At 37.1% G+C, this 25677-nt stretch overlaps 1 protein-coding gene across 7 annotated transcripts in view; it reads left to right on the plus strand.

The window, feature by feature from the left end:
• The window catches only part of CFAP95 (cilia and flagella associated protein 95), a 222589-nt gene that overhangs the window by 68303 nt on the left and 128609 nt on the right, over positions 1 to 25677 (plus strand). For all 7 annotated transcript variants that reach the window (XR_006724145.2, XM_045515100.2, XM_074361685.1 and 4 more), the window contains 2 exons: positions 8129 to 8247; positions 9134 to 9202. Coding sequence is in view for 6 of the 7 variants with exons in the window: in XM_045515097.2 (XP_045371053.1) it covers positions 8129 to 8247; positions 9134 to 9202 (188 nt within the window). In the remaining variant the exon portion in view is untranslated. The remainder of the gene's footprint in view (positions 1 to 8128; positions 8248 to 9133; positions 9203 to 25677) is intronic.

Consider the following 25677-nt stretch of genomic DNA (forward strand, 5'->3'; position numbering starts at 1 on the left):
GTCATTATGTCCACGTTCCATGCAGTAGGAAGAGAAAAACAAAAGCTGGACCTTTACTGGAGGTTGTATAAGTTTCTTCCATTTATGTCTTGTTGTCCAGAACCAGTCACTGGTGGTATCTAAGTATAAGGGAGACTGGAAAATGTAGTTTGAAACACCATGGGGTCAGCTAAAATTGGAGGGTTCTATTATTGATGAAGATGGGAGGTCTAATTTGGGGGGATAACATTTACCTCTGATACAGGAAACACAGAGGTTATGAATGGGCTCTGGAGTAAGTGTCCTCTTGCTTCTCTTTGATTCTTGGCTCCACGACTTACTAGACTGTAACTTTGGTCAAGAATTTAAAACTTCCCATGTCTTTATTTCATCAGATATAAAATGGGAATAGAGTTTTCACGGGCATTTAATGTGAAGACATTTAGAGTGGTATATGGCCATGTGCTATTGTTATTACTATTATTCTCATGATTTATTGCAGCTCACTAAGCTACAGCCAGTATATCCTCTGGGTTTTATTTACTACTCCAGCTCTAGAACTTAGAGGATGCCTGATGCTTCATAGGTATGGATGGATGAATGAATGGATGAATGGATGAATGAGTCAAATTGCATGTTTTGAATAATGGAACTTCTATTTTTCTCTCTGGTTTACCTGGGCATTACTTAATCCCTTTCAGCCTGTTTCCCCTTCCTTAAAATAAAGATAAACTATGCCAGGTGTCCTTCCTTTCTCCCTCCAGATCCACTCTCCACCCTTCTCAACCCTGCTCTGTGCCAAGGAGGCTGACCCCTATGGATTGTATCAATGAACTGTTTTGCTCTCTGGCTTCCTGTGAATTGCCAAGAATTGACCATGGAAGGCACTGACTGGTGATTAGCACTGGGAGGAGAGTTGGCTCAGACATTTATTCCTGTGCTTTCCTCCCTGCAGGGCAGTGCCTGTGTGCTGTGGATTGAATATTTGTGTCCCGCCCAAATTCAAATATTGAAATTCTAACCCCTTATGTGACTGAATTAGGAGGTGAGGCATTTGGGAGGTAATCAGATTATGAGGATGGAGTCCTCATGGATGGGATTAGTGCCTTTATAAAAGAGACATCAGAGAGCTTCTTCCCCCCTGGCCATTCTGACTGGTGTGAGGTGATACCTCAGTTTTGATTTGCATTTCTCTGATAATTAGTGCTATTGAGCATCTTTTCATGTGTCTATTGGCCATTTGTATGTCTTTATTGGAGAATTGCTTGTTTAGGTCTTCCACCCATTTTTGGATTGGGTTGTTTGTTTTTTCTTATTAGGTTGTATGAGCTGTTTATGTATTCTGGAAATTAAGCCCTTGTAAGTCTCATCTTTTGCAAATATTTCCTCCCATTCCATAGGTTGTCTGTTTGTTTTGCTTATGGTATCCTTTGCTGTGCAAAAGCTTGTAAGTTTAATTAGGTCTCATTTGTTTATTTTTGCCTTTATTTCTGTTGCCTGGGTAGACTGCCCTAGGATTACATTACTGAGATTTATGTCAGATAATGTTTTGGCTATGTTTTCTTCTAAGAGGTTTATAGTGTCTTGTCTTATGTTTAAGTCTTTAAGCCGTTTTGAGTTTATTCTTGTGTATGGTGTGAGGGAATATTTTAACTTCATTGATTTACATGCAGCTGTCCAGTTTTCCCAATACCATTTGCTGAAGAGACTGTTTTTACTCCATTGTATGTTCTTGCCTCCTTTGTCAAAGATTAATTGATCAAAAGTTTGTGGGTTTATTCTGGGCTCTCTATTCTGTTCCATTGATCCATATGTCTGTTTTTGTACCAGTACTATGCTGGTTTTGATTACTGTAGTTCTGTAGTATTGTCTGAAGTCTGTGAGGGTTATTCCTCCAGCTTTATTCCTTTTCTTCAGTGTTGCTTTGGCAATTCTGGGTCTTTTGTGATTCCATATAAATTTTAGGATGATTTGTTCTAGTTCTGTGAAAAATGTCCTGGGTAATTTGATAGGGATCACATTAAATCTGTAGATTGCTTGGGGTAGTATGGCCATTTTAACAGTATTACTTCTTCCAATCCAAGATAATGGGATATCTTTCCATTTCTTTAAGTCATCTTTAATTTCCTTAGTCAACGTTTTGTAGTTCTCCACATATAAGTCTTTCACTTCCTTGGTCAGATTTATTCCTAAGTATTGTTTTTTTTTTGGAAGCAATTTTAAAAGGAATTGTTTCTTTACTTTCCTTTACTGATATTTCATTGTTAGTATAAATAAATGTAATTGATTTCTGTATGTTAATCTTGTATCCTGCTACCTTGCTGAATTATTTTATCAGCTCTGGTAGTTTTTGTGTGGAGCCTTTAGGGTTTTCTATATATAATATGATGTCATCTGCATATAATGACAATTTTACCTTGTCTCTTCCAGTTTGGATCCCTTTTCTTTCTTTTTCTTGTCTAATTGCTATGGATAGGACTTCCAATACTATATTGAATAGAAGTGGTGAGAGTGGGCATCCTTGTCTTTTTCCAGATTTTAGTGGAAAGGCTTTTAGCTTTTCACCATTGAGTATTATATTGGCTGTAGGTTTGTCATAAATAGCTTTTATTATGTTGAGATATGTTCCGTCTATACCCACTTTGGTGAGAGTTTTTATCATAAATGGGCATTCAATTTTATCAGATGCTTTTTCTGCATCTATTGAGATGATCATGTGATTTTTGTCCTTTCTTTTATTGATGTGGTGTATCACATTGATTGATTTGCATGTGTTGAACCATCCTTGTGTCCCTGGAATGATCCCAACTTGATCATGATATATAATCTTTGTTACATGTTGTTGGTTTCTGTTTGCTGATATTTTATTGAGGATTTTTGCATCTATGTTCATCAGTGATATTGGCCTATAGTTTTCTTTTTTGGTAGTGTCTTTGCCTAGCTTTGGTATCAGAGTGATGGTGGCTTCATAGGATGAGCTTGGGAGTATTCCCTCCTTTTCAATCTTTTGGAAGAATTTGAGAAGGATCAGTATGAACTCCTCTTTGTACGTTTGATAGAATTCCCCAGTGAAGCCATCTGGTCCTGGACTTTTGTTTGCAGGGAGGTTTTTTATTGCTGATTCTGTTTCACTTCTAGTGATCAATCTGTTCAAATGATCTAATTCTACTTGATTCAGTTTTGGTGGACTATATGTTTCTAGAAACTTCTCCATTTCTTCTTAGTTGTCCAATTTATTGCCATATAGTTGTTCATAGTATTCTCATGGTTTTTTATATTTCTGTGGTGTTGGTTGTAATTTCTCCATTTTCATTTCTTATTTTGTTTATCTGTGTGTGCTCTCTTTTCTTCTTGGTGAGCCTGGCCAGAGGTTTGTCAATTTTGTTTACGCTTTCAAAAAACCAACTCTTGGTTTGATTGATTTTTTTCTATTGTTTATTAAATCTCTATTTTATTTATTTCCTCCCTTATCCTTATTATTTCTTTCCTTCTGCTGACTTTGGATTTTATTTGTTCTTCTTTTTCTAATTATTTTAGGTGGAAGGTTAAGTTGTTTATTTGAGATTGTTCTTGTTTTCTGAGAAAGGCCTGTATTGCTATGAACTTCCCTCTTAGGACTATTTTTGCTATATCCCATAGATTTTGTGTGGTTGTATTTTCATTGTCATTTGTCTCAAGGTATTTTTTAATTTCTTCTTTGATTTCATGATTGACCCATTTTTTAGTAGCATGTTATTTAGTCTCCATGCTGTCATTTTTTTCCTCATTTGTTTTTCTGTGGTTGATTTCTAGTTTTATGCCATTGTGGTCAGAGAAGATGCTTGAAATAGTTTCTGTCATCTTAAATTTGTTGAGGCTTCTTTTGTGACCGAGTATGTGCTCTATCATAGAGAATGTTCCATGAGCACTTGAAAAGAATGTGTATTCTGTTTTGGGGGGGATGTAACGTCCTAAAAATATCAACCAAGTCCAACTTTTCTATTGTGTCATTTAGTAATCTGTTTCCTTATTGATTGTCTGTCTGGAAGACCTGGCTAATGATGTCAGTGGGGTGTTAAAGTCTTCTATTATTGTATTCCCATCAGTGTCTCCCTTTATGTCTATTAGTATTTGTTTTATATGTTCAGGTTCTCCTATGTTGGGTGCATATATGTTAATGAGTGTAATATCCTCATCTTGTATTGCTCCTTTGATCATTATATAGTGTCCATCTTTATCTTTCTTTATGGCCTTTGTTTTAAAGTCTATTTTGTCTGCTGTGAGGATTGCTACTCCCACTTTCTTGTCATTTCCATTTGCATGAAATCTTTTTCCATCCTCTCACTTTCAATCTATGTGTGTCCTTCACTTTAAAGTGGGTCTCTTGTAGACAGCGTATGGTGGGTTTTTGTTTTATTATCCAATCTGCCACTCTATGTCTTTTGGAGCATTTAATCCATTGACATTTATAGCAATTATTGATAGATACGTGTTTATTGCCATTTTGAACTTTGTTTTCCAGTTGATTTGGTATTTCTTCTTTGTTCCTTTCTTTTCCTTTTTGTGGTTTGATAATTTTCTTTTATATTAGCTTTGCTTCTTTTCGGTTTTTGTGACTCTATTGTATGCTTTTGATTGATCTGTTTTTCAAGTATGTTAACCCCTCACTATATTTGTTTGCTTTAAACTGGTAGTCATGTAGGCTCAAACACATCCTAAAAAGAATGAAGAAAAAAAAAAAGATAAAAGAAAAAAGGCAAAGAAAAACAATAAAAACCTATATTTTCTTACTCCTGTCTCCCACCTTTTATGATTTTGTTGGCTTTTTTATTTTACATCTTCATGTTAATTCTCTTGCAACTTACTGTAGTTATTTCATTTCCAATTATGATTTTCTTACTTCTATAGCTTCCTGCTTCTTTTCAATTTAGAGTAGATCCTCCAGTATTTCTTTTAGGATAAGTTTAGTATTGCTGAATTCTTTTAGTTTTTGCTTGTCTGTGCAGTTCTTTATCTTTTCTTCTACTCTGAAGGATGGTCTTGCCAGATAGAGTATCCTAGGTTGTAGGTTTTTCTCATTCAGGACTTTGAATATATCTTGCCACTCCCTTCTGGCCGGCAGAGTTTGTGTAGAGAAATCAGCTGAAAGCCTTATGTGGGTTCCCTTATAACTAACTCTTTGTTTTTCTTGTGCTGCCTTTAGAATCATTTCTTTAACTTTGGGCATCTTAATTATAATATGTCTTGGTGTAGTTCTGTTTGGGTTCTTCTTGTTTGGGACCCTCTGTGCTTCCTGTACTTGGATATCTGTTTCCTTCATTAGGTTTGGAATGTTTTCAGTCATGATTTCTTCAATTACCTTTTCAATCCCCTTTTCTATTTCTTCTCCTTCTGGGACCTCTATTATGCTTAGGTTGGCATGTTTTATTTTATCCCATAAGTCCTTTATATTGCTTTCATTGTTTTTTACTTGCTTTTCTGTCTGCTACTCTGATTGGGTGACTTCTGCTATCTTCTCTTCTAAGTCACTTACTCATTCTTCTGCATTATCTAGTCTGCTTTTGACTGCCTTTAGCTTGGCTCTTATCTCAGCCATTGAGTTGTCTGTTTTTAACTGGCTCCTCTTTATAGTTTCTATTTCCTTTTTATAGTATTCTCTGTCTCTATTCATAGTCTCTCTTATTTCTTTCAGTGCTTTAATCACCCCCTTTTTGAAGTCATGACCTAGTAGACTGTTGAGGTCTATCCATTGTTCGTTCTTTCAGGGAACTTCTCTTGTTCTTTTAATTGGGAGTGGTTCCTCTGCTTCTTCATTTTACTTATATTTCTCTGGCTCTGTAGATTTAGGAGTATCAGTTATCTACTATTTTTTGTTTGTTTTTATTTAAAGTGGTAGTGTTCCTGTGTAGACTGCGTGCATCTAATAGTTTTGTTGTGAAGGCTGTTCTTATTATGGATGGTTGCCACATCTTTCTTCCATGTGTGTTGGCTGTTACCCCTTTGATTTGGGGTGTGGTTGGTTTTGTGGTGATCAGAGCCTGCCCTAATTGTTGTTGTTGAGTGGGATCTCCTTTTTTGTTCTGTGGTTGTCACAGCCTTGACAGGGGCCTGGTCTGCTCCCCTGTTGCTGGAATAAAGGCTTCTAGACCCATTTCTGAGCTGTGGTGTGTGGTACACAGGGTTGGAGTGCTTCAGCTGGGAAGAAGAGTTGGCAGATGTCCACTGGGAAGTGTCCTCTGTGGTGTTGTCTGTCACTTGTTATGCGGGCTTACAAAGTACTCTTTGTTGACGCTGCCTTTGTCCCTGCCTTAGCTGCGGGAGTGTCAGGCACCTACTCTCATGTTCCTTAGGTTCTGGGCCTCAGGAACCACCCATGCAGATCTGCCAATATTAGGCGCTAGAACCTGCCATCCCAACTGTGCAGACATACACCTGAATATGTGGTACACCACAGGTCAGCACAGACCCTAGCCTTGCCTCCGCATATGGTACAGTACACAGGCCTGTTGTAAATACCAGTACTCATACTTGCCACTTGTACTCGTGCAGCACAACTCCTCTCCCTGCCTGTTCGTCCCAGAGGCATGGGTCCACAAAGGGTCCAGAGAGAGCAAAATCCAACCTCTCTATCTAGGGCTGTAAACAAATATCAGTCCCAGCTGTGAAGTTGCAGGGCCACTGGGTATGGATTCAGCTTTCAGCCCCACCTCCACACAACAGTAATGGCTATGACTAAGCCTCACCTCTCTTCTTGTGAGAACATACCAACAGTGGAGCCAAGTGAAGAAAGCACCTATGGCGCAGCTGCGTTGCACACCTCCCCCTCCCTCACACCAGCAGTGTTGCTTTTTTATGGGGATCCCAGGCTGTTCTGTTTCGTACACTCCCCCAGTCAGAGTTCACACCACCCTCTAGTCCCTGACGCTGCCTCTGTGCAGTGGGCCCCAGCCCTCTGCCCAGGCTCCTCACAGATCTCCAGTAGCCAGTCCCAGCTTGTCCCTGTCAGTTTGTGTCTAGGGCTGGGGATCGCAGGTACCAGCCGTTTCCCTTAGTTCTGTCTGACAAGCAGCTGCCACTTTCTCCTCCGAGCCTTGGAAGCTCTGCTTCTGTTTCCTCTGACCTCCTGGCTGGAGAGTGGGTGTCCCAGCATGAGGGTGCCTTTCTTCCTATGCTGCTCCCTCCCTGCAAGACTGGTCCTGAAATTTTTCATTTTTTCTCTTTTTCTCTTACTGGATTTTGTGAGAATCCTCCTGTATATTGAAGTGAGAGACACTCTGCCAGAGTTCAGTAGGTATTCTGTGTCATTTAGTGGGTTTGCAGACGTAATTCTTGGTGTATTTGTGGGAGAGGGTGAGCTGTGAGTCTGTCTACTCTGCCATCTTGGCACCTCCTCTAGCTATGATATTTTGCAGCTGAAGCTTCCTCATTTCTAAACCGTAATTTCTTTCTCTTTTTTTTTGTAAACATAATTTAGTGGGATTAATGTGATCTGGGGCTTCACTGGATGTCTTAGGGAAGCTAGTCTTCAGGAAAAAGTAATGGGTTCTCTTGGTGGTGGTGAGTTCTGATTCTCTGCTGTGAACCTTCATATTTGTGATCTTCTAGAGTTTTGTATGGGAAAAATGTTGAATGCTCAGCATCCATTTTTGTTCCTAAGATCCCCTCGATATTACCCATGATGCTTCTGCAATTGACTTTGAGTACTTCTTGTAATTTGCAGGGTTTTTCCAGAGTAATAATTGCTTGATAATTCATTGAGTTATCCTCTGTTATAAAGAATGGATAATATGATGGTATCTGAAGTCCTATGTGACTTACAAAGTGATTACTACATTTTCTTACTTAGAGAAGTTTAAATATACTAACCTTGAGAAGGAAATGGAAAGAAGGTAAGAGTTAGTATTTAGTGGAATGTTGTACTTTCCATTTTATGGAAACAACAAATTTGATTTTTATTTTCCAACAAAACAAAGTAAGGAATTGCCATTTTCACATATTTATGATGATGATATTCTCATAGCAATTGGCTGCTATGAGACATTTCTAATTTTCCAAGGTTAATGGAGTGAACAATTAAAATCAGAATGTACTTCAACAGAAATGTACTTTAGTAACTGAACATTTTTGACTATTTATTTATTTTTCTTATACGTGGCTTCTCTATTTTCAGATTTGGATATCAGAAACACATGAAAAAATGGCACAAGTTTGTTTAAACACAGATTTGGCTGAAATAAAGAGCAAGGCTTTATTGAATGAGGAAACAATGAGCTCTGGGATTATTAAAAGGTATGGTTAATACTTTCCTTTGCTTAGAACAGGCACATGCAGGAAAGGGTTTATATAAGGAGAGAACAGGTGTAGTGGCCCCAGCTACATGTTACAGGACCATGTCAACCGCAATCAACACATCTCAAGCTTCCATGCTTTCTGTTCATGCCACTCCCTCTATTTAGAATTCCCTTTCCCTTGGTTGTTTGCCAATCAGCACTACTCATTCTAGGTCCAGCTAAAATGTCATTTCAGCTTTACACATTTTTGCTTGTCATGGTTCTGACCACATAGGTATGAATCTCATCTCCACAATTTACTTATGAAAGTTATGTGGTGTTTATAATCCTCAGTTTATCTACATAAAATGGGAGTTATAAAAGTATCTACTTCATAGGGTTGTTTTAAATTTACAAGAAAAGCAGTATGAAATGTGCATAAAGATATTGCCTGACATGCAGTAAGAATCAGGTAAGCTGTCATTAATCAGAATTAATTGCTGTTATATTCTTGCTTTCTGAGCATTTTGTTTATGTTCTGCATAGCAGTTGGACTTACATTCTAGTTATTTATATGAAAGTATTTCCTCTGAGATTGTTCCTTGAGGGTAGGAACTGTTTCTTAGTCATATCTGGAGATATGCATCCTGGCACGATGCCTTTCCATGGAAATGTGTGACATACACTTCATCTTGTATTTTAGTTACTGGACCAAATGCTGAACTTTCTTTCCTTTTTCTTGTTGGGACATTTTATTTTGCAAAGTGCGTTAAAGTTGCAGACATGCAAATCTTTTAAAAAATAATTGTTATAAACATTCAACCCCCAAAGTAGTTCTGTATGACTTTGAAAGTTTATAAATGTCAGACTGACATGTTTTCTAAAAATTGTTATCTTGTTTCCAGGGACACTGGATTGCCTACTACAGGCTTTGGAGCTCTCTTTACTCGACCCCCACCAGATTGGCGCAAAATGTTCGTAGTCCCTAAACCGCTGCAGATTGCACAAAGTGTTTCTTAATGATTCAGGGGTTTGTTTGCAGGGGTGAAGGGGTGAGGGGTGAACCAAGGTCGACAAAATGCCTTTTATGTGGCATCTTACAGACTTCTTTAACAAAAGGTTTTTTCCCCCATAAGCAAACAGCATTAGTAGTAGTAGTAGTAATAATAATAATAATAATAATAATGATAATAATAATACAGTCAATCCTCATTATTTGTGGATTCCACATTTGTGAATTCTCTAACTTGTTAAAATTTATTTGTAACCACCAAATCAATACTAAGGGTACTGTTGCAGTCATTCACAGATATGCATAAAATGGCAAAACATTGGAGCCATCCAACGCATACATTCCCAGCTGAGGTGGAACCTGAGAGTCAGCTCTCATACTGTCTGCAAGTGTCCTTTTCACAGTCTCGTTAGTGTCTTTCTTTTTTTTTTTTTTTTTTTTGCATTTTTATGTTTTGTGCTTCTTGTTGATGATCTTGCTGTTTGAAATGGCTTCCAAGTGTAGTGCTAAAGTGCTGTCTAGTGTTCCTAAGTGCACGAAGGCTCTGATGTGCCTTATGCAGAAAACCTGTGTTAGATAACCTTTCTTGAGGCATGAGGTACAGTGCTATTGGCCATATTTAATGTTAATGAAGCAACTATATATTAAATAAAGTGTCTTTAAACAGAAACACACATAAAACCAGAGTATGTATTGATTGGTTGATAAATATGTTGTGACCAGAGGCTCAAAGGACCCTAATCCTGTATTTTCCCTAAGAACGGTGGTTCATTATTTGCTAATTCAGTGTTCACAGTGATTTTATAGAACATTACTGTGAATAATGAGAACTGACTGCATAGCAGCACTACTGTTTTTTACTGATAAAAGAAATACATTTATTTTGGGGCAGCATGGCTTGTTACTACAGGAAAGAAATTTCTTCACTCATCTTTCTAAAGAAGACAAAATTTCATAGTTTCTGTAATGATGTATAGATAACTGATGAAATCTAGGTACTTACAAGCATGAAAAAATTCTAAGTGTTGGATTGTGTATTATGAAGATATGAGTACATGTTATCATCGCTGGCAATTTAAAAGTTTTTGCTTCCTTTCAGAACTGTCTGGCATTAGAGCTAAGCTATTTTGCAGAGTCTGCCTAGGGTGGGGATGGAAAGTGCCCTAAATGATAATGTCCCACCCCATTTCACAGTCATCTGTTGTCATTCTGGCCAGATGTTCTAACACTAATAGTTCTAACACTGATTACTCCAGCAAGGCTGGCCTGGTCTGTGTCCCCCACAACCTGCTGTAGCATGTCTAAGTAGGCTGGAAGATCCACAAGGAGTATCCGCAGAATGATCCTTGAGAAGGGTGACCTTCTGACTCCCATGAGGGTGATGTGCTAAAACATCTTGCTGGCTCCCTTCCCTGAGCTGAAATCTAGAAGTCCCAGCCAAGACATGGGAAGACAGAATGAATCCAGAGGCAGACTTTGACAACTCTATCAAAACTCTGAGAAACTCTAAAGAAGATGATGTGCTAGGGCAGGGGAGAGCTGAGGGATGGGAGGAGGGAAGAAGAGAGAAGGCAAGATTGAAATCTCTAGATGGAGGTTTGTGCTAATCCAGGTTGAGAGCTGTGATCTCAGTGGGCCAGTTTTGGATAGGCACTGAACAAGTCTTATCTATTATTTTTGCAAACTTGGATTATATGTTCAAAGTTGGATTTTTCTGCATTTATTTTGAGTACTATTTTCAGTCCAGGGCAGAAAATGAGACACCCAGGTATCTACATAATACAAGTTTTGATGCCAACAACCCACCTCCTTGCAGGTCTGATCTCAGCATTATGATCTACAATGCCAGCACAGATAGCCAGGAGGACCCTGAGTTGTCTCCCCCAACTCCAGTTAGGGGACGCAATCTTGGATATAGAGGAACCAGGCAGTATATCTTGAGGAGAAAGAAATGTGGGAAAACAAGTACAGTTAAGCCCAGAGAAGTGCAGTAGAGGCACTCAACTCGTATCTCCCACACTCACAGTGAAGACACCAGCTGAGCCTCCCTTTTCAGTGGCCCACTTATGTCATCACCAAAACAGAAGCGACTGATTGTCTTAGGAATACTGCAGATGAAGTCCTAGTCTTAAAAAAATCATGACTCATCTAAAGAACAAAAGCATCATGAAGAATGACAAGATATGGACAACCTATACCAGAGGAAGCAGACTTGATGGAACAAATGTAACAGGAATTTAAAGCCAATGGAAGAGAAATTTAAAGTTTTATTACCTAGGAAAATAAAGGAAACAGTTGCGTATGTACAGCAAAATAATAAAAATCAGGTTAATATTAACTTCCCAACAGTAACACTGGAGTGAAGAGCATAACATCAAAGTATTGAAGTGAAAAGAACTTTGAACCCAGAATTATTTAAATGTGAGAGTCAAATAAAGATATCTTCAGGCGTATGAGGACTGGTTTCAGATTTACTATCCTGCCATGAATAATTATAGATCTGGGCAAAATACGTTAGGCAACTGTCGTCAAAGGTTGAATAGCAACCAATGCAGTTCTGTGCTCCTTAAGATGAGAGGTGAGGGTCACTTCCTCACCAAGGTCACTTCTCCCGGTCCGTGCAGGGTGGTGAGCCCAAGAGTAGAGTAGCAGTTGAGCTGGGAGATGGGAATAGGAATTTAGAGCTTCTGATGTAACTGGTATTTGTAGGACAGAATATTTAGGAGACAAGGAAGTTGTACATAGAGATGGGAACAGAAGTCTACATGGGGTCTCCTTCAGATTCTTGGTCAAGGGCCAGGCTCTGCATGCATTATTAAAATGCTACATACTACTGCTTTTTAAAAATCAAACAGAACTATCTATAATGTATTCTGAACTTTCACAGTGATGCTCCCTTCTGCATAGTAGTATTATGTAGTGAGCCCCAGAGCTACATTACCTGCCTTCAAATCCTGCGCCTGTCACTTACTAGCTGTGTGAAGTAGGGCAAGTTGTTTAACCATTTTGTACCTCAATTTCTTCATCTGTAAAATGGGGATGATGATTATAAAGCCACCAATGTTATAGGATTGTTGAGATGATTAAGCAAGTTAATACATGTAAACAGTTAAAATAGTAAATTTTTTGCTATGCAAATAAGCTGAGGCCAGACACTTGGCAAACCCTTTCAGTCTAGAAACTCTATCAGATCATGAAAATCTTCTTGATTGATTGATTGATTTTACTGAAGTATAATCAGTTTACAAAGTTGTGTCAATTTCTGGTATACAGCAAAATGTTCCAGTCCTACATACACATACATGTATTCCTTTTCATATTCTAGTTCAGGAAAATATTCTTATATCTTTGATGATTTATACCCTCCATTTTCTCTATTTCAACTCTTCAGAAATCTTTTATTTGCATGTTGGTTTGCCTGGCCCGGTCCTCTAATTTTCTTGTCTTTTCTCTATTTTTTTTATTTATCTTTACAATCTACTTTGATCTCTGTGTCTTCAGCCCTACTATTGAATTCACTTTTTGTTTTCTGAATCCTTCTATTTTTATAGAATCCTTTTTTTTTTTTTTTTTTTTTTTGGTTTCATGATTGAAATATCTATCGGGGGATGTTAATGATAGTTTGTTTTTCTTAAAATTTTTTTTCTCCATGCATAGTATCTATTTCCTCCAAGTTACTTTTTTGTTAATTTGCCTATTATTTATTTGTTTAGTATCTGTCTTTCATGCTAGACACTTTCCTCAAATACTTGGTTATCAGTTCTTGGTTCTCTGCTCATGATTAAGACATGAGGCTCAGAGCCTGTGTGTGAGGCTTGTTGATTTGGAGCTTCGCTGGAGGGATCTAGGTGGCTCTTCTCTCCTCTCCTCTCCTCTCCTCTCCTCCCCTCCCCTCCCCTCCCCTCCTCTCCCCTCCTCTCCTCTCCTTTTTTGTAAAAGCCCTGGTGTCAATATTTCAGTCTTTCCTCGTAGACTGGCCAGATTCTCCAGAGGAAGTTCCCCAGATCTCCCATCTGAAGGGTGATCGCACCATTCAGTGCCTGTGTTCTTGGAGTGAGCAAAGTAATTGGCTGGGATGTCGATATTAATCCCTCACTGGGTATGGTCACCAAACTGTGTTGTTGGTCAAGGACTTTCTCTTTTACCCTTTCTAGGGAATAAATTTCTAGCTTCCTGCTGGAGTAAGGGAGGGGCAGTTATGCAGCAGTGAAATGTGCAGGAGGAGCCTGGATCTTATCTGCTTTTGAAACATCCCTTCCCCCAATCAATCCTTCTTTGGTGATTTAGGATGTTTTCAGCTTTCTGATAAGTCAGAGACCACTTGTCGATCTTCTCTTGAGTTTCTGAAATTTGTTTCTCTTGTTCCTTTTTCCATTCTCATTGTTCTTGAGGATTTATTTATTTTTTAAGTCTCTTTGATTTTAGTGGAGCTTTTTGAGGAAGCAAGATGAGGTGTGTACATTTAATCTTAACCCTGAATTCATCCAGTCTCATCTGAAATGTCACCTCTTCCAAAGGACCTTCCTACTGCCACCTCCAGCACCCGTGTTAGGTCCCTTGTGGGTGTTCATAGCACCATGTACTTCTAGTATTCTAACACTATTTACCTAGGTTGCAATTACTTGCATTCTTGTTTGTTTTTCTTGCTGAATTCAGTGCTCTGAAGCACAAGACTTGCAGCTCTCCCCCAGTGCTAACAGAGAGCCTAGCCTACAACAGATATGATTAATTTCTTGAATGAACAAATTAATTATTTCTGATGTTGAACAGTTAATTATAACGGAAAAGGGGTAAGGCTAATTCCTATTTTATTTAATTTAGGCTGAAAGGTCAAAATTGTTCTCAATTCTATTCTGGTAAATGCATTAAAAGACATAGTCTTTTAGGAAATCAGCTCTTATTAGTTTGAACTGCTTGAATTACTTGTTTGTTTTATTTGATTCACAAGGATTAGCAAGGAAATAAATACTTGAGCGCCTTCAATGTCCTCCACTAATTCCATATATAATTCTTTCTTTCAGTTACTGTATGCTAATTATAGGACATTCCATACAATAGACTGCTGTGGTGTTGTAGATTCTACTCTCTTGAATATTAAGTATTCTTTTGCTTCTTGCCGACTATACAGCTATAGAAGTTAAATGTCAACTTTAAAAGGCAATGAATAAAAATGAGTTTGTTCAATGGACCAAAATAATGTGCTTCGACTTATAAAAGAAAAGCTGTAATCATAATGTAAATTTAAACTTTAGGTTATCTCAATGGGAAAAATAAGATACAGGTATAGCTTTGTTATTAAAGAGACATTAATCAGATGCATTTATCTTAATGTTAGATAACATCTGCTACATTGTGATAGCATTTGACAGTCTCTTTTCTCATAACTCAACCAGTAGCCCACCTACTTTATTTTGAACCAATGTGAAGAAGACACAACACCTTTCTTCCTTAAATTGGCAGCAAACATCTCAGTGGAACATATTGAAAATCAGAATAACTAGAATGTTTGACACCACTGGACTTATTCTCCTGACCTTAACTAGAGAAAAGGGCTCTGTGGATAATTCCTTGCACATATGTCACAGATAGAAATAAATTTTAAACAATTGCAATATATGAAGCAGTCAGGTTGAGACCAGAAGTGATATCAATGACTTACACTTTAAAAATGAGATTGCTTTGAGGCTAGATTGAGCTCATCAAGAACTAGAGTTATTGTTTCTCTTGAGAGTGGATCACATTTCCATCAGTGAGTTTCCAAGGAATTGGCGTTGGCTAGTGATGGAAGGGATGAAAGTCAAGGAGTCTCAAAGAACTGCTCTTATGGTCTCAAAGGGATACAGTTGCATGTTTGGGAGGGGGTGGTCTCTAACATACATACATTAATTTTACCAGAGGAATAGAGACATTAAAGCTGTAGAAAAGTAATGAGGCACATTTCCTTTAAGCTGCATAGGAAAAGTGAATGTGAACATGAATATAATTAGTAAGTTAATTGAAGAGTCTTTCTTTGCCCTCCTACCTTGTTCTTGAGAATCTTCAAAGAACTCTCACTTAATTTGAAAGTACTCTTTATGGAGTGTGGAAAACTAGCTAATTATCAGAAGGCTCCTGGATGTCTGATTACCTAACACAAAATCATTTTATGATTTTTCCATAGAACCCAGTGGTGGTAGCTGTTTCCTTCTAAGAAACAAGGTTTTCCATGTATAATATCCCAACTGTGTCTGTGACCATTAAACAAACAACCAGGAACCAAAACAACAGAACAAAACAACAACAACAAAATCTATATCAAGCAAATCTAATTTTGAATGGGAGATGTAGTATAAATACAACTTTAAGATCACATTTCTCAGAAGACCTTGTTTAATTATGCCTATGTGACCACGTGAGGTCCTGGGATAATGATTCACAGGAGACATTCAGTTTTTTGATGGGAAAAGCCAGTTCTGGCATAGAATATTTGCTGGGTGAGAAGCAGGTCCACGGGCTCCTGGGTCAGTTTGACGGCAGCCCAGAAGTACTGACCACCTACTGGAAGATAGAGAAGAAGCAAGGTAGACCTCTTAACAAGGTCAGCTCTAACTAATGTGTTTTGTCCTTTTTTGCCAGATTTCATTACCTTCTGGTGGTAGTGATTAGTGTTTATTGTTGAAATTTTATGATAAATGTGTCTTGTTTCCAGAATTCATCCAAACATTTATGTGATCCTCATGACTGGAGAAGAAAGAAACTAGTAGTGTTTTGGATCACTGGGTAACTTTTTGGACATAGTGTGGTTTTTTAGAAAGGGTGTGGTATAAGAAAATTGGAGACGTAGATTTTATTTCAGAACCTGCATCAAACCTGCTATGTGACCTAGTGCTGGCTAATAACCCTCCCTGGGCTCCAGCTTTTTCCATCTGGAAAATGAGAGGATTGAACCAATGATCTGTAAAGTCCTTTCCTGCTCTAAAATTTTATGGTTCTAAGGAGAAGGGCATCTGTAGTCACATAAATGGACAAGTTAAATGAGGCCAAGTAGTACTTCAGACAGTTAAGTTTTTGTTGTTGGCATAGAGCACTTATCCATATGTGTGTGGAGTGATTACTTCACAGTAGCAGCAGTAGCAAACTTGGGCCACAGTTTAAACTCTAATTTATTCCTCTCACTGGGGCATTAGCATCTGTAAAACCTTTGGCACTCTTCAGAGGAAAGGGACTGAATATGAATAGCAAAAGCATTGTTTTTTTTTTTTTTTAATTTTCTCAAAGTACAGTGCAAAGTATTAACTTTTATTTTTCTACTCAGGCATTTGTGTAATGGCTTACCTCTTGGTAGAATACCACCCAGTTGTTGAACATTTTTCCATTTTCTTCTAGTGTTAATGAGCTCATACTATGTGTCTGGCACTGAGCTAAGGACTTTTGTACCTTATTTCATTCAATTCTCAGTCTTTGAGATGGATGCTGCAACTCCCTCCATTACAAAGGGGCTCAGAGAGGTAAAGTAATTTTCCAAAAGTTCCTTGCATAGTAAACACCAGAGCTGGATTTTAAGCTCGAGTCTGGTCTGTCTGACTGCAGAGGCTGTGTTGTCCTTGACCATAATAGTATGTTATCTTTCATGCTTAAATGTAAAGAGTGCTCCATATCTTTCAAAGTACTTTCACATGCATTGTTCATTATTCCTTTCCTCCTAACATTCATACAAGGTCATTTGCGTAGGTATTTTCTTAATTGTATAGGTGAATAATTCAAAGCACAGAGATAATAAGGGACTCCAGTTCTTCAAGAATTCGTCCATCCATTTTATAAATACATATGGATCAGATACTACTGAGGGAAGTTAAGATGCAGAGGGTTTAAATTACTTGCTCAAGGACCATAACCACTTGGTGGTAAAACAGAGACTAGACTCTCTGCGTTCACACTTCTGTGTTATTGATGGGAGGGGAATACTGCTTCTAAACTGCTAGGGAACTAAGCAAAGGCTTGGCTTGGATCAGGAGTAAAAGCAGATTCAAATTATCCTCCATTTCATCTTTACTCCCCACCTCCTGCTCACTAGCTTCTTCAAGGTTGATTTCTGAAAAGAAGGCCTGGCATTCACAGTTGTGGAAGAACTATTAGATTTGGCCTGTGTGGCTCCTTTAGTAAATAGAAGGAGGAAGAAATGACAAGGATGTCCATTTTAGCTCAATATGAGGTGTTTGGTTTTTTTTTTAATAATGATGATTGCTATTGAGAATGAGACAATTTCCCAGCGCGGTTGTAAATTCCCCCTTCCCTTGTACCACATACAGCCAAATAGAATTCACAGCCCATTTTGGCTATACTCCTCTTAAAGGATGCTGCTTCTACCACTACCAGAAAATGGATGAATTCCAGATTAATTCTCTGCTTCTTTGAGTTACTGAGATTCAGGCTGTTAGGTGGGACCATCTGATCTGTTGAATATATATCACATGCCATTATTCTGGCTGCTGGGAAGCTGGGTGGGAAAATATCTGCCCCACCTCTTAACAAAAGAGAAAAGAAGCATTTGATCTTTAAAGTTCTTCTAGATTTAAGAAACTATGACTCCATGGTACCTCATCTTGCCCTAGATTTTGGTACATTTTCTTGTCATGGAGTCATACATGTTACCACTGGTGGTATTGCAGGTGTAGGTATTTTAAATAATACCATGGCTTTAATGATAACTTCAGTATCAGACTTCTTTTCCTTTCTCATCTTACAAAACACCTTTAGTTGCTCTCTACCTTACCACTGTTAAAGGTTGAAGAGGGCATCTGTGGCAAACTGTGGGTGGTGCTGGGTGAATGCCAACTGTCTGACTTCCAAGTGTCCTTTCAGCATGACATTATCTTGGTGAATTTACCAGCGTCTGGTCTTCAGTTTTATATTTCCAGAAAGACCATTTTATTCATGCTTCAGAATTTATCTGACTGGTGGAAATAGACTTGTGCTTATTAAACTCACAAGAAAAGCCCGAATTCTACTTAGTTAACTTACAATGATAAATAAAGTGTTCAAGCACAGCTGTCATGTCTGCCTAATAAAAGCATTTGCTCTCTCAGTAAAAAAAACTGTATAGGAAGCCAAACTATAATCAGAAGGTTGTCAGTGTGTTTGGAATAAGAGCAAAGGGAGTTAGTTTATATGATTATAATGATCAATGGCCTCAGACTTTGACTGCCTGATTGTAATAGTCAAGACTCTTTTGGTTGTAAATGAGAGAAGGCACAATTAAAATTATCTTGGGCCCAAAGGGGAGTTAATTTTAAAAAGTGCTGGAGTACCTCGTGAAACTCTGGGAAAATCCATGGAAGAGTTGAGCTCCAGAGACTGCTGGAATTAGGACTAGAAAACCTCCAGGATTCTCTTCCTGTTTGCTTTGTTTGCTCCCACTGAGAGTAGGGATGTTGCATCCCATGGTTCTCATCACGGGAGAGTGGCTGGCCCTTTTCCATTGGTGTTTACTAAGAAATCCCACAGGAGAGCTGTGACAGACATGGGCTGGAGACTGATATTTGGACCTATCAGCTATGGATAGTGATAGAGGGGTAGAGCAGGGCCATATGGCATAGGCTTGCTCCTGGTGATTCCAGACGTGAATTACAGTCATTGTTGGCTGCTGTAAGTTGCATTGGCGCCCTGACATTGATGTACTCCAGCTCTGTTCCTCGAACTAGAAAAGTCTATTTATGAGCCAGGACACCTTTTCCCCAAGATATGCCTAGAACCAATGCCTCCCTTATCTTTCTTACCTTTTGCTTTCCTTAGTTTCTCTGGAGGCCATTTCTCTTCTAATGGACTTGATCTTTCCTTACATTCTTTATTTGGCTACAGCTTTAAGTTGATATGTAAAAGGAAGATCCATGTTGATTTTCCATATTTTTATTCTCAAAAGACCATCAAATTTGATTAAACATTCACTTAACAATTATCACCCCCTTCTTCAGATTTATAATAAAGGAAGGAGGAATCACAAAGAGTTTATAAGTAACTTTAACTGAAAGTCATCATTCAGTATTATGAAAGTTTCTATTTGGTTGAGCCACATTGCCTTTTCAAAAAGATAACTTTTAATTTTAATAATTTTAATAAATAATTTAAATAGACAATTTTAATATTTTGCCTCTAATTACTTTGAATTCTCATTGTGGTAAATCTATATCTCTTTATATTTTAATTTTATTTTTATTGTTTATTTTTCAGTGCCTACCTTGTATCAGACTCTGTGCTGGGAGGTGAGAGGAAAGAGAGGGAGAAGGGCCTGAACATGGGGAATGGGTTACTGCCTGCTTTAAATTAGTTGATAGATGCCCAATGCTAGCTTGCAAGGTCAGCCTGCCCAAAGCAAACTTTCGTATTTGACTGATAATCAATATCATTTAAGTCATAACTTTGTATGAGAATAAAGCAGGGAAACAAGTTCATTGTAATCTATTCATACTTAAACATTTTAAGATTATGGAATATTTTTATGTAAAGTACTTTTCAAACACCCATCTATTTATTATCCAGTTATAATGTAAGTTAATTTTTTAAAACATATTTGCTTCATTTTTTTTTTTTTTTGAGAAGTGACTTTATCTAGCCTTCCAATATACCTACCCTATTGATGGACATTAGGTTCCAAAATTTCGCTTTTACAAATAAGGCTTCATTGAACATCCTTATATATGTCCTTGAGTGTATATGCAAGGGTTTCTTCATACTCAGAAATAGAATTGCTGTATTAAGATATTAAGATATGTGCATCTTCAGTTTTGAAAAATGTTGCCACCAATAGTGTATGAATTATATTTGTTCTTTCATATCCTTATTTTACATTTCACTAATTACTGAATTTAAGACAGAATTTTAAGCCTGAATTTATTTTCAAATATTTATTGGCAATTCTGGTTTCTTCTGTGAACTGACTAGGTATTTTTAAAAATCTACTTTTCTGTGGGATTTTGTCTTTTATTGATTTAAAAGAATTTTTTTATTCTGGGTACTAATGTTAATTTGGTTAATTTTGTAATGTCTTCTTTAATCTATTCTCTTGTAACTCTGTTTATATTGTCTTTTGAGCAATAGAAGTTTTAAATTATAATTTAATCAAGACCTATACATAAAATGTCAAACAGTAAACCTTTTACAAATTTTATGTGTTTGTATACATATATACACATACACATATGTAACATATATTGAGTCATCCATCTATAAATAAAGGAGTTATTATATGTCCTTCAAAAATTTTATAATTTTCTCCTTATATTGCAATTTTAAGTTGGATATTATCATTTTATGCTTTCTAATTTTGTGTTGCTGGTGTATGGGTATGATATTTTTGTATATTGATCTTGTATCCAACAACCTTCCTGAAACTTCCCTATTTCTGTGATTTGTAGATTCTCTTGGATATTCTAAATGTACAACCTTATCATCTGTGGAAAATGAAAATATTGTTCTTCTATTCCAGCTATTATACTTGTGCTTCTTTTTCTTGTTTTATTGTATTTGATAGAATCTCCAGTACATCATTGAATAGTAATGCTGGTAGACAATTTCTGTGACTATTTAGGAAAATGTTTCTGGGGAAGATTTTCATCAGCTTAGTTTTTATTCTCATTTATCATTTTCTTCTCATAGTAATGTTGCCTTTTTCTGTTCACTTTAACTATGTTGAATTTTCCTAGACTAGCAACAATCTGGTAATTAATTGTACAGAAGGGGAATGAAAAATTTAGAGTTTCCTCAATATCGTGGTTCAAGAGTGCCCTCTTCTGTTGAATCAGTGAAGTGAACTTTATTTCATTAATGGCATCTCTTTTTTAGAAGAGTAACTTCTGGGCTTGATTTCCTCTTTTTCTTTTCCTTGCTAGTTCCCCAGAGAGAGCACCTTCCCAAGACTGCTATTGTGGTCTTGCATACTTTGTCTTTTTTCTTGGAAGGCCAATATTCAAATCCTCTAGTCTCAGACTTGTTCTTAGTATTTCCCCATCAGGGAAGGATGCCCTCTTTCTGGAAGTCATGCCTCTGTGTTTCATCCCCACCTGGGACTTGCCATTCTCTCTTCTCTTCCATGTAATCCCTGCCTGATTTTGCTCTAGCATGGACTCCAGATCTGGCTCTACTAATTCTGGATTGTTCTCCCACCTATGTGTAAACAAAAGTTTGCAGTCTTCTCTAGCCTCTGTTATGCTCTATACATGGATGATTGTGTGATTTTGTTTGCTTTGCTGTTGATCTGTATGGTTTTGGAGGATGTATGTAGAGATTTAGATTTAAGAAACCAAAGGATCTAGGCATGTGCAACGGTCTTCCTCTATGACTGCGAATTTGTCATTTAATCTTTGTGATTCTGTCTTTTCTTTTTTTTTGCCTTACATAGTCTATGTGTTGTTAGGTTCATTGATTTAGGATTGTTGTATCTTGGTGATTTGTTCCTTTTATCAGTAGGTAATGATCTGTATAACTAATAATTTTTGATTCATTGTCGATGACATACAATATTAATGTAAGAGCACTTATTTGCTTTTGGTTAATATTTGCTGGATATATCTTTTTATATCCATTTACTTTCAAACTTTCTTTGAAAACAATTTTATTTTAGGTGTAAAAGCATAGAGTTAGGGAGGAGATCAACCAAGATGGCAGAGTAGGAGGATGTGGAACACACCTACCCCCATGAACACATCAAAAATACATCTACATGTGGAACAATTCTCACTGGATACTAAATGTAAACTGGCAGAAAGACCTCTGTACAACCAAAGCTGTAAGAAAGGTCCACGTGTAATTGGATAGGAAGGGAAGAAAAGCAATCAAATTGGGACTTGTGCTTCTGGGAGGGGACTCAGAAGAAAAGGAAGATTACACAGGTGGAGACCTGCCCTGGAGACTGAGCCGTTCAAGCCACAGATGGGGTACCTCAGTCCTGGGGTCTGAAAAAGAGGGAGATATGCCCTCTTGGCTGGTTGGAGGACCGCTGGGACTAACAAGATGAGGCAGAGTGGAGAAAGCAAATTGAGGACTGCTCTAGTGGCTGCTGGGTTTCCTACAACCACCTCGGCACATGTACCAGCCTGAGCTGAGCTAACATTCTAGCCTCACTTATTCCACATCACTGGGTGGTACTTGCAAATGAAAATGGAAACATAACTTTCCAAAATTTACAGGATGCATCAAAAGCGATTCTAAGAGGAAAGTTTATAGTGATACAGGTCTTCCTCAAGAAACAAGAAAAATCTCAAAATCCTAACCTACCATTTAAAGGAATTAGAAAAAGAAGAGTAAACAAAGCCCAAAGTCAGCAGGAGGAAGGAAATAATAAGGATCAGAAAGGAAATAAATAAAATAGAGAACAAAAAAACAACAGGAAAGATCAATGAAACAAAGAGGTGTTTTTCTGAGAAGATAAACAAAATGGATAAACTTCTATCTAGGCTCACCAAGAAGGAAAAGGAGAGGACTCAATAAACAAAATAAGAAATGAACTAAGAGACATAACAACCGATATAACAGATGTACAAAAAAAACTATAAGAGAATGTTATGAGCAGTTGTATGCCAACCAGTTGGACAGCCTAGAATAAACAGATGAATTTCCAGAAATGTACACCCTGCTAAGACTGAATCAAGAAGAAACAGACAATTTGAACAGAGTGATCACTAGTGGTAAAATTGAATTTGTTTATCTATTCTTTCTCTTTCTTTCTTTCTTTCTTTCTTTCTTTCTTTCTTTCTTTCTTTCTTTCTTTCTTTCTTTCTTTCTATCTATCTATCTATCTACCTATCTACCTACCTACCTACCTACCTACCTACCTACCTACCTACTTACCTATCTATGACTATCTCCCAGCACAAAAGTCCAGGACCAGATGACTTCACAAAGGAATTCTTTCAAACTCATGAAGAAGAACATCAATCGATGTGCTACACCACATTAACAAAAGGAGGGATAAAAACCACATGATCATCTCAATAGACACAGAAAAAGCATTTGCCAAAACTCGACATCTATTCATGATAAAAACTCTAATCAAACTTGGTATAGAGGGGACATATCTCAACATAACAAACGCCATTTATGACAAACACACAGCTAACATCAAACTCAGTAGTGAAAAGCTGAAAACCTTGCCTCTAAATTCAGGAACAAGACAAGGATGCCCACTCTTGCCAATTCTGTTTAACACAGTATTGGAGGTCCTAGCCATAGCAGTAATAAAAAAAAAAAAAAAAAAGGAAAAAGAAAAAGAAATAGAAGGCATCCAAATTGGAAGGAAGAAGTAAAACTGTGATGATTTGCAGATGACATGATATTATATAGAGAAAACCCTAAAGTGTCCACCAAAAAACCATTAGAACTGATAAATGAATACACTAAAGTTGCAGGATACAAAATTAATATACAGAAATCTGTTGCTTTTCTATACACTAATAATGAACTATCAGGAAGAGAAAGCAAGAAAAAAGCTCATTTAAAATTGCATCAAAAATTATTAAATGCCTAGAAATAAACTTAACCAAGGAAGTGAAATACCTATACTCTGAAAACTATGAAATATCGATGATGGAGATTGAAGATGATACCAAAAAATTGAAAGACATCCCATGTTCAAGGATTGGAAGAATTAACATGGTTAAAATGGTAATACTACCCAAAGCAAGCCATTAATGCAATCCCAATCAAAATACCCATGACATTTTTCATAGAACTAGAACAAATAATTCTAAAATTTATAGAAAACCACAAAAGACAGCAAATGGCTAAAATGATCTTCAGAAAAAGAGAACAACGCTGGAGGAATCATCTTTCCTGACTTCAGGCTCTACTACAAAGCTACAGTAATCAAAACAGTATGGTACTGGCACAAAAACAGACACATAGATCAATGGAACAGAATAGAGAGCCCAGAAATAAACCCACACACCTAAGGTCAATTAATCTATGACAAAGGAGGCAAGAATATACAAGGAGAAAGACAGTCTTTTCAATAAGCAGTGCTGAGAAAACTGGACAGCTGCATGTAAAAGACTGAAATTAGAACATTCTCTAACAGCATATAAAAAATAAAGTCAAAATGGATTAGAGACCTAACAGTAAGACCAGATACCATTAAACTCCTAGAGGAAAACATAGGCAGAATGCTCTTTGACATAAATCATAGCAGTATTTCTGGGGGTCTGTCTCCTAAGGCAAAAGAAATAAAAGCAAAAATAAACAAATGGGATCTCATCAAATTTAAACATTTTGCGCAGCAAAAGAAACCACTGACAAAATGAAAAGGCAACCTACTGAATGGGAGAAAATATTTGCAAATGATATGACAAGGGATTAATATCCAAAATATGTAAACAGTTCATACAACTCAATATCAAAAAAACAAACAACCCAATCCAAAAATGGGCAGAAGACCTGAACAGACATTTTCCCAAAGAAGACATATAGATGGTTAACAGGCACATGAAAAGATGCTCAATGTTGCTAATTATTAGAGAAATGCAAATCAAAACAATGAGATATTACCACACCTGTCAGAATGGCTATAATTGAAAAAGAGCACCAATAACAAATATTTGGTGAGGATGTGAAGAAAAGGGAACCCTTTTACACTGTTGATGGGAATGCAAATTGGTTCAAATACTGTGAAAACAGTATGGAGATTCCTTAAAAAACTAAAAATAGAGCTACCATATGGTCCAGCAATTCCACTCCAGAATATATTAAGAAAAAAACCACTAATTTAAAAAGATTCATGCACCCTAATGTTCATAGCAACACTATTTTCAATAGCCAAGATATGGGAGCAACCAAAGTATCTATCAACAGACTAATGGATAAGGATGTGGTGTATATACAATGGTATATTTTACTCAGCCAAAGAAAGAATGTAATCTGCCATTTGCAGTGCCGTGGATGGACCTAGAGAATATTAGGCTTAGTGAAAGAAGTCAGAGAAAGACAAATACTGTATAATATCACTTATATGCAGAATCTAAAAAATAAAACAAACAAATGTATATAGTAAAACAGAAACAATTGGGTGGGGGTTAGGGGAGGGGCAGATAGGGGTATGAGACTGATATAAACTACTATATGTAAAATAAGCAATAAGGATATATTCTGCCACATAGGGATTTATAGCCATTATTTTGTAATGACTTTGAATGGAGTATAATCTATAAAAATACTGAATCACTGTGCTGTACACCTGAAACTAATATAATATTGTAAATCAACTATACTTCAAAAACAAAAACCAAAAAAAGCATAGAGTTAGACTGTATAAAACAAGTTCATGTTCAGTTTGTGTCTGAGAAAATACTTTCACTGATGGGTTTAAACCCTTTACTCTCATTGTGATTGCAAAGGTATTTAATTTTATTTTTATAACTTTAGTTTGTCTTGTGAACAGAAATGATTTTTGTCTCTTCCTTTTCTTCTCCTTTC

The sequence above is a fragment of the Camelus bactrianus genome, chromosome 4 (assembly GCF_048773025.1).
Source record: "Camelus bactrianus isolate YW-2024 breed Bactrian camel chromosome 4, ASM4877302v1, whole genome shotgun sequence".
Classification (NCBI taxonomy): Eukaryota; Metazoa; Chordata; class Mammalia; order Artiodactyla; family Camelidae; genus Camelus; species Camelus bactrianus.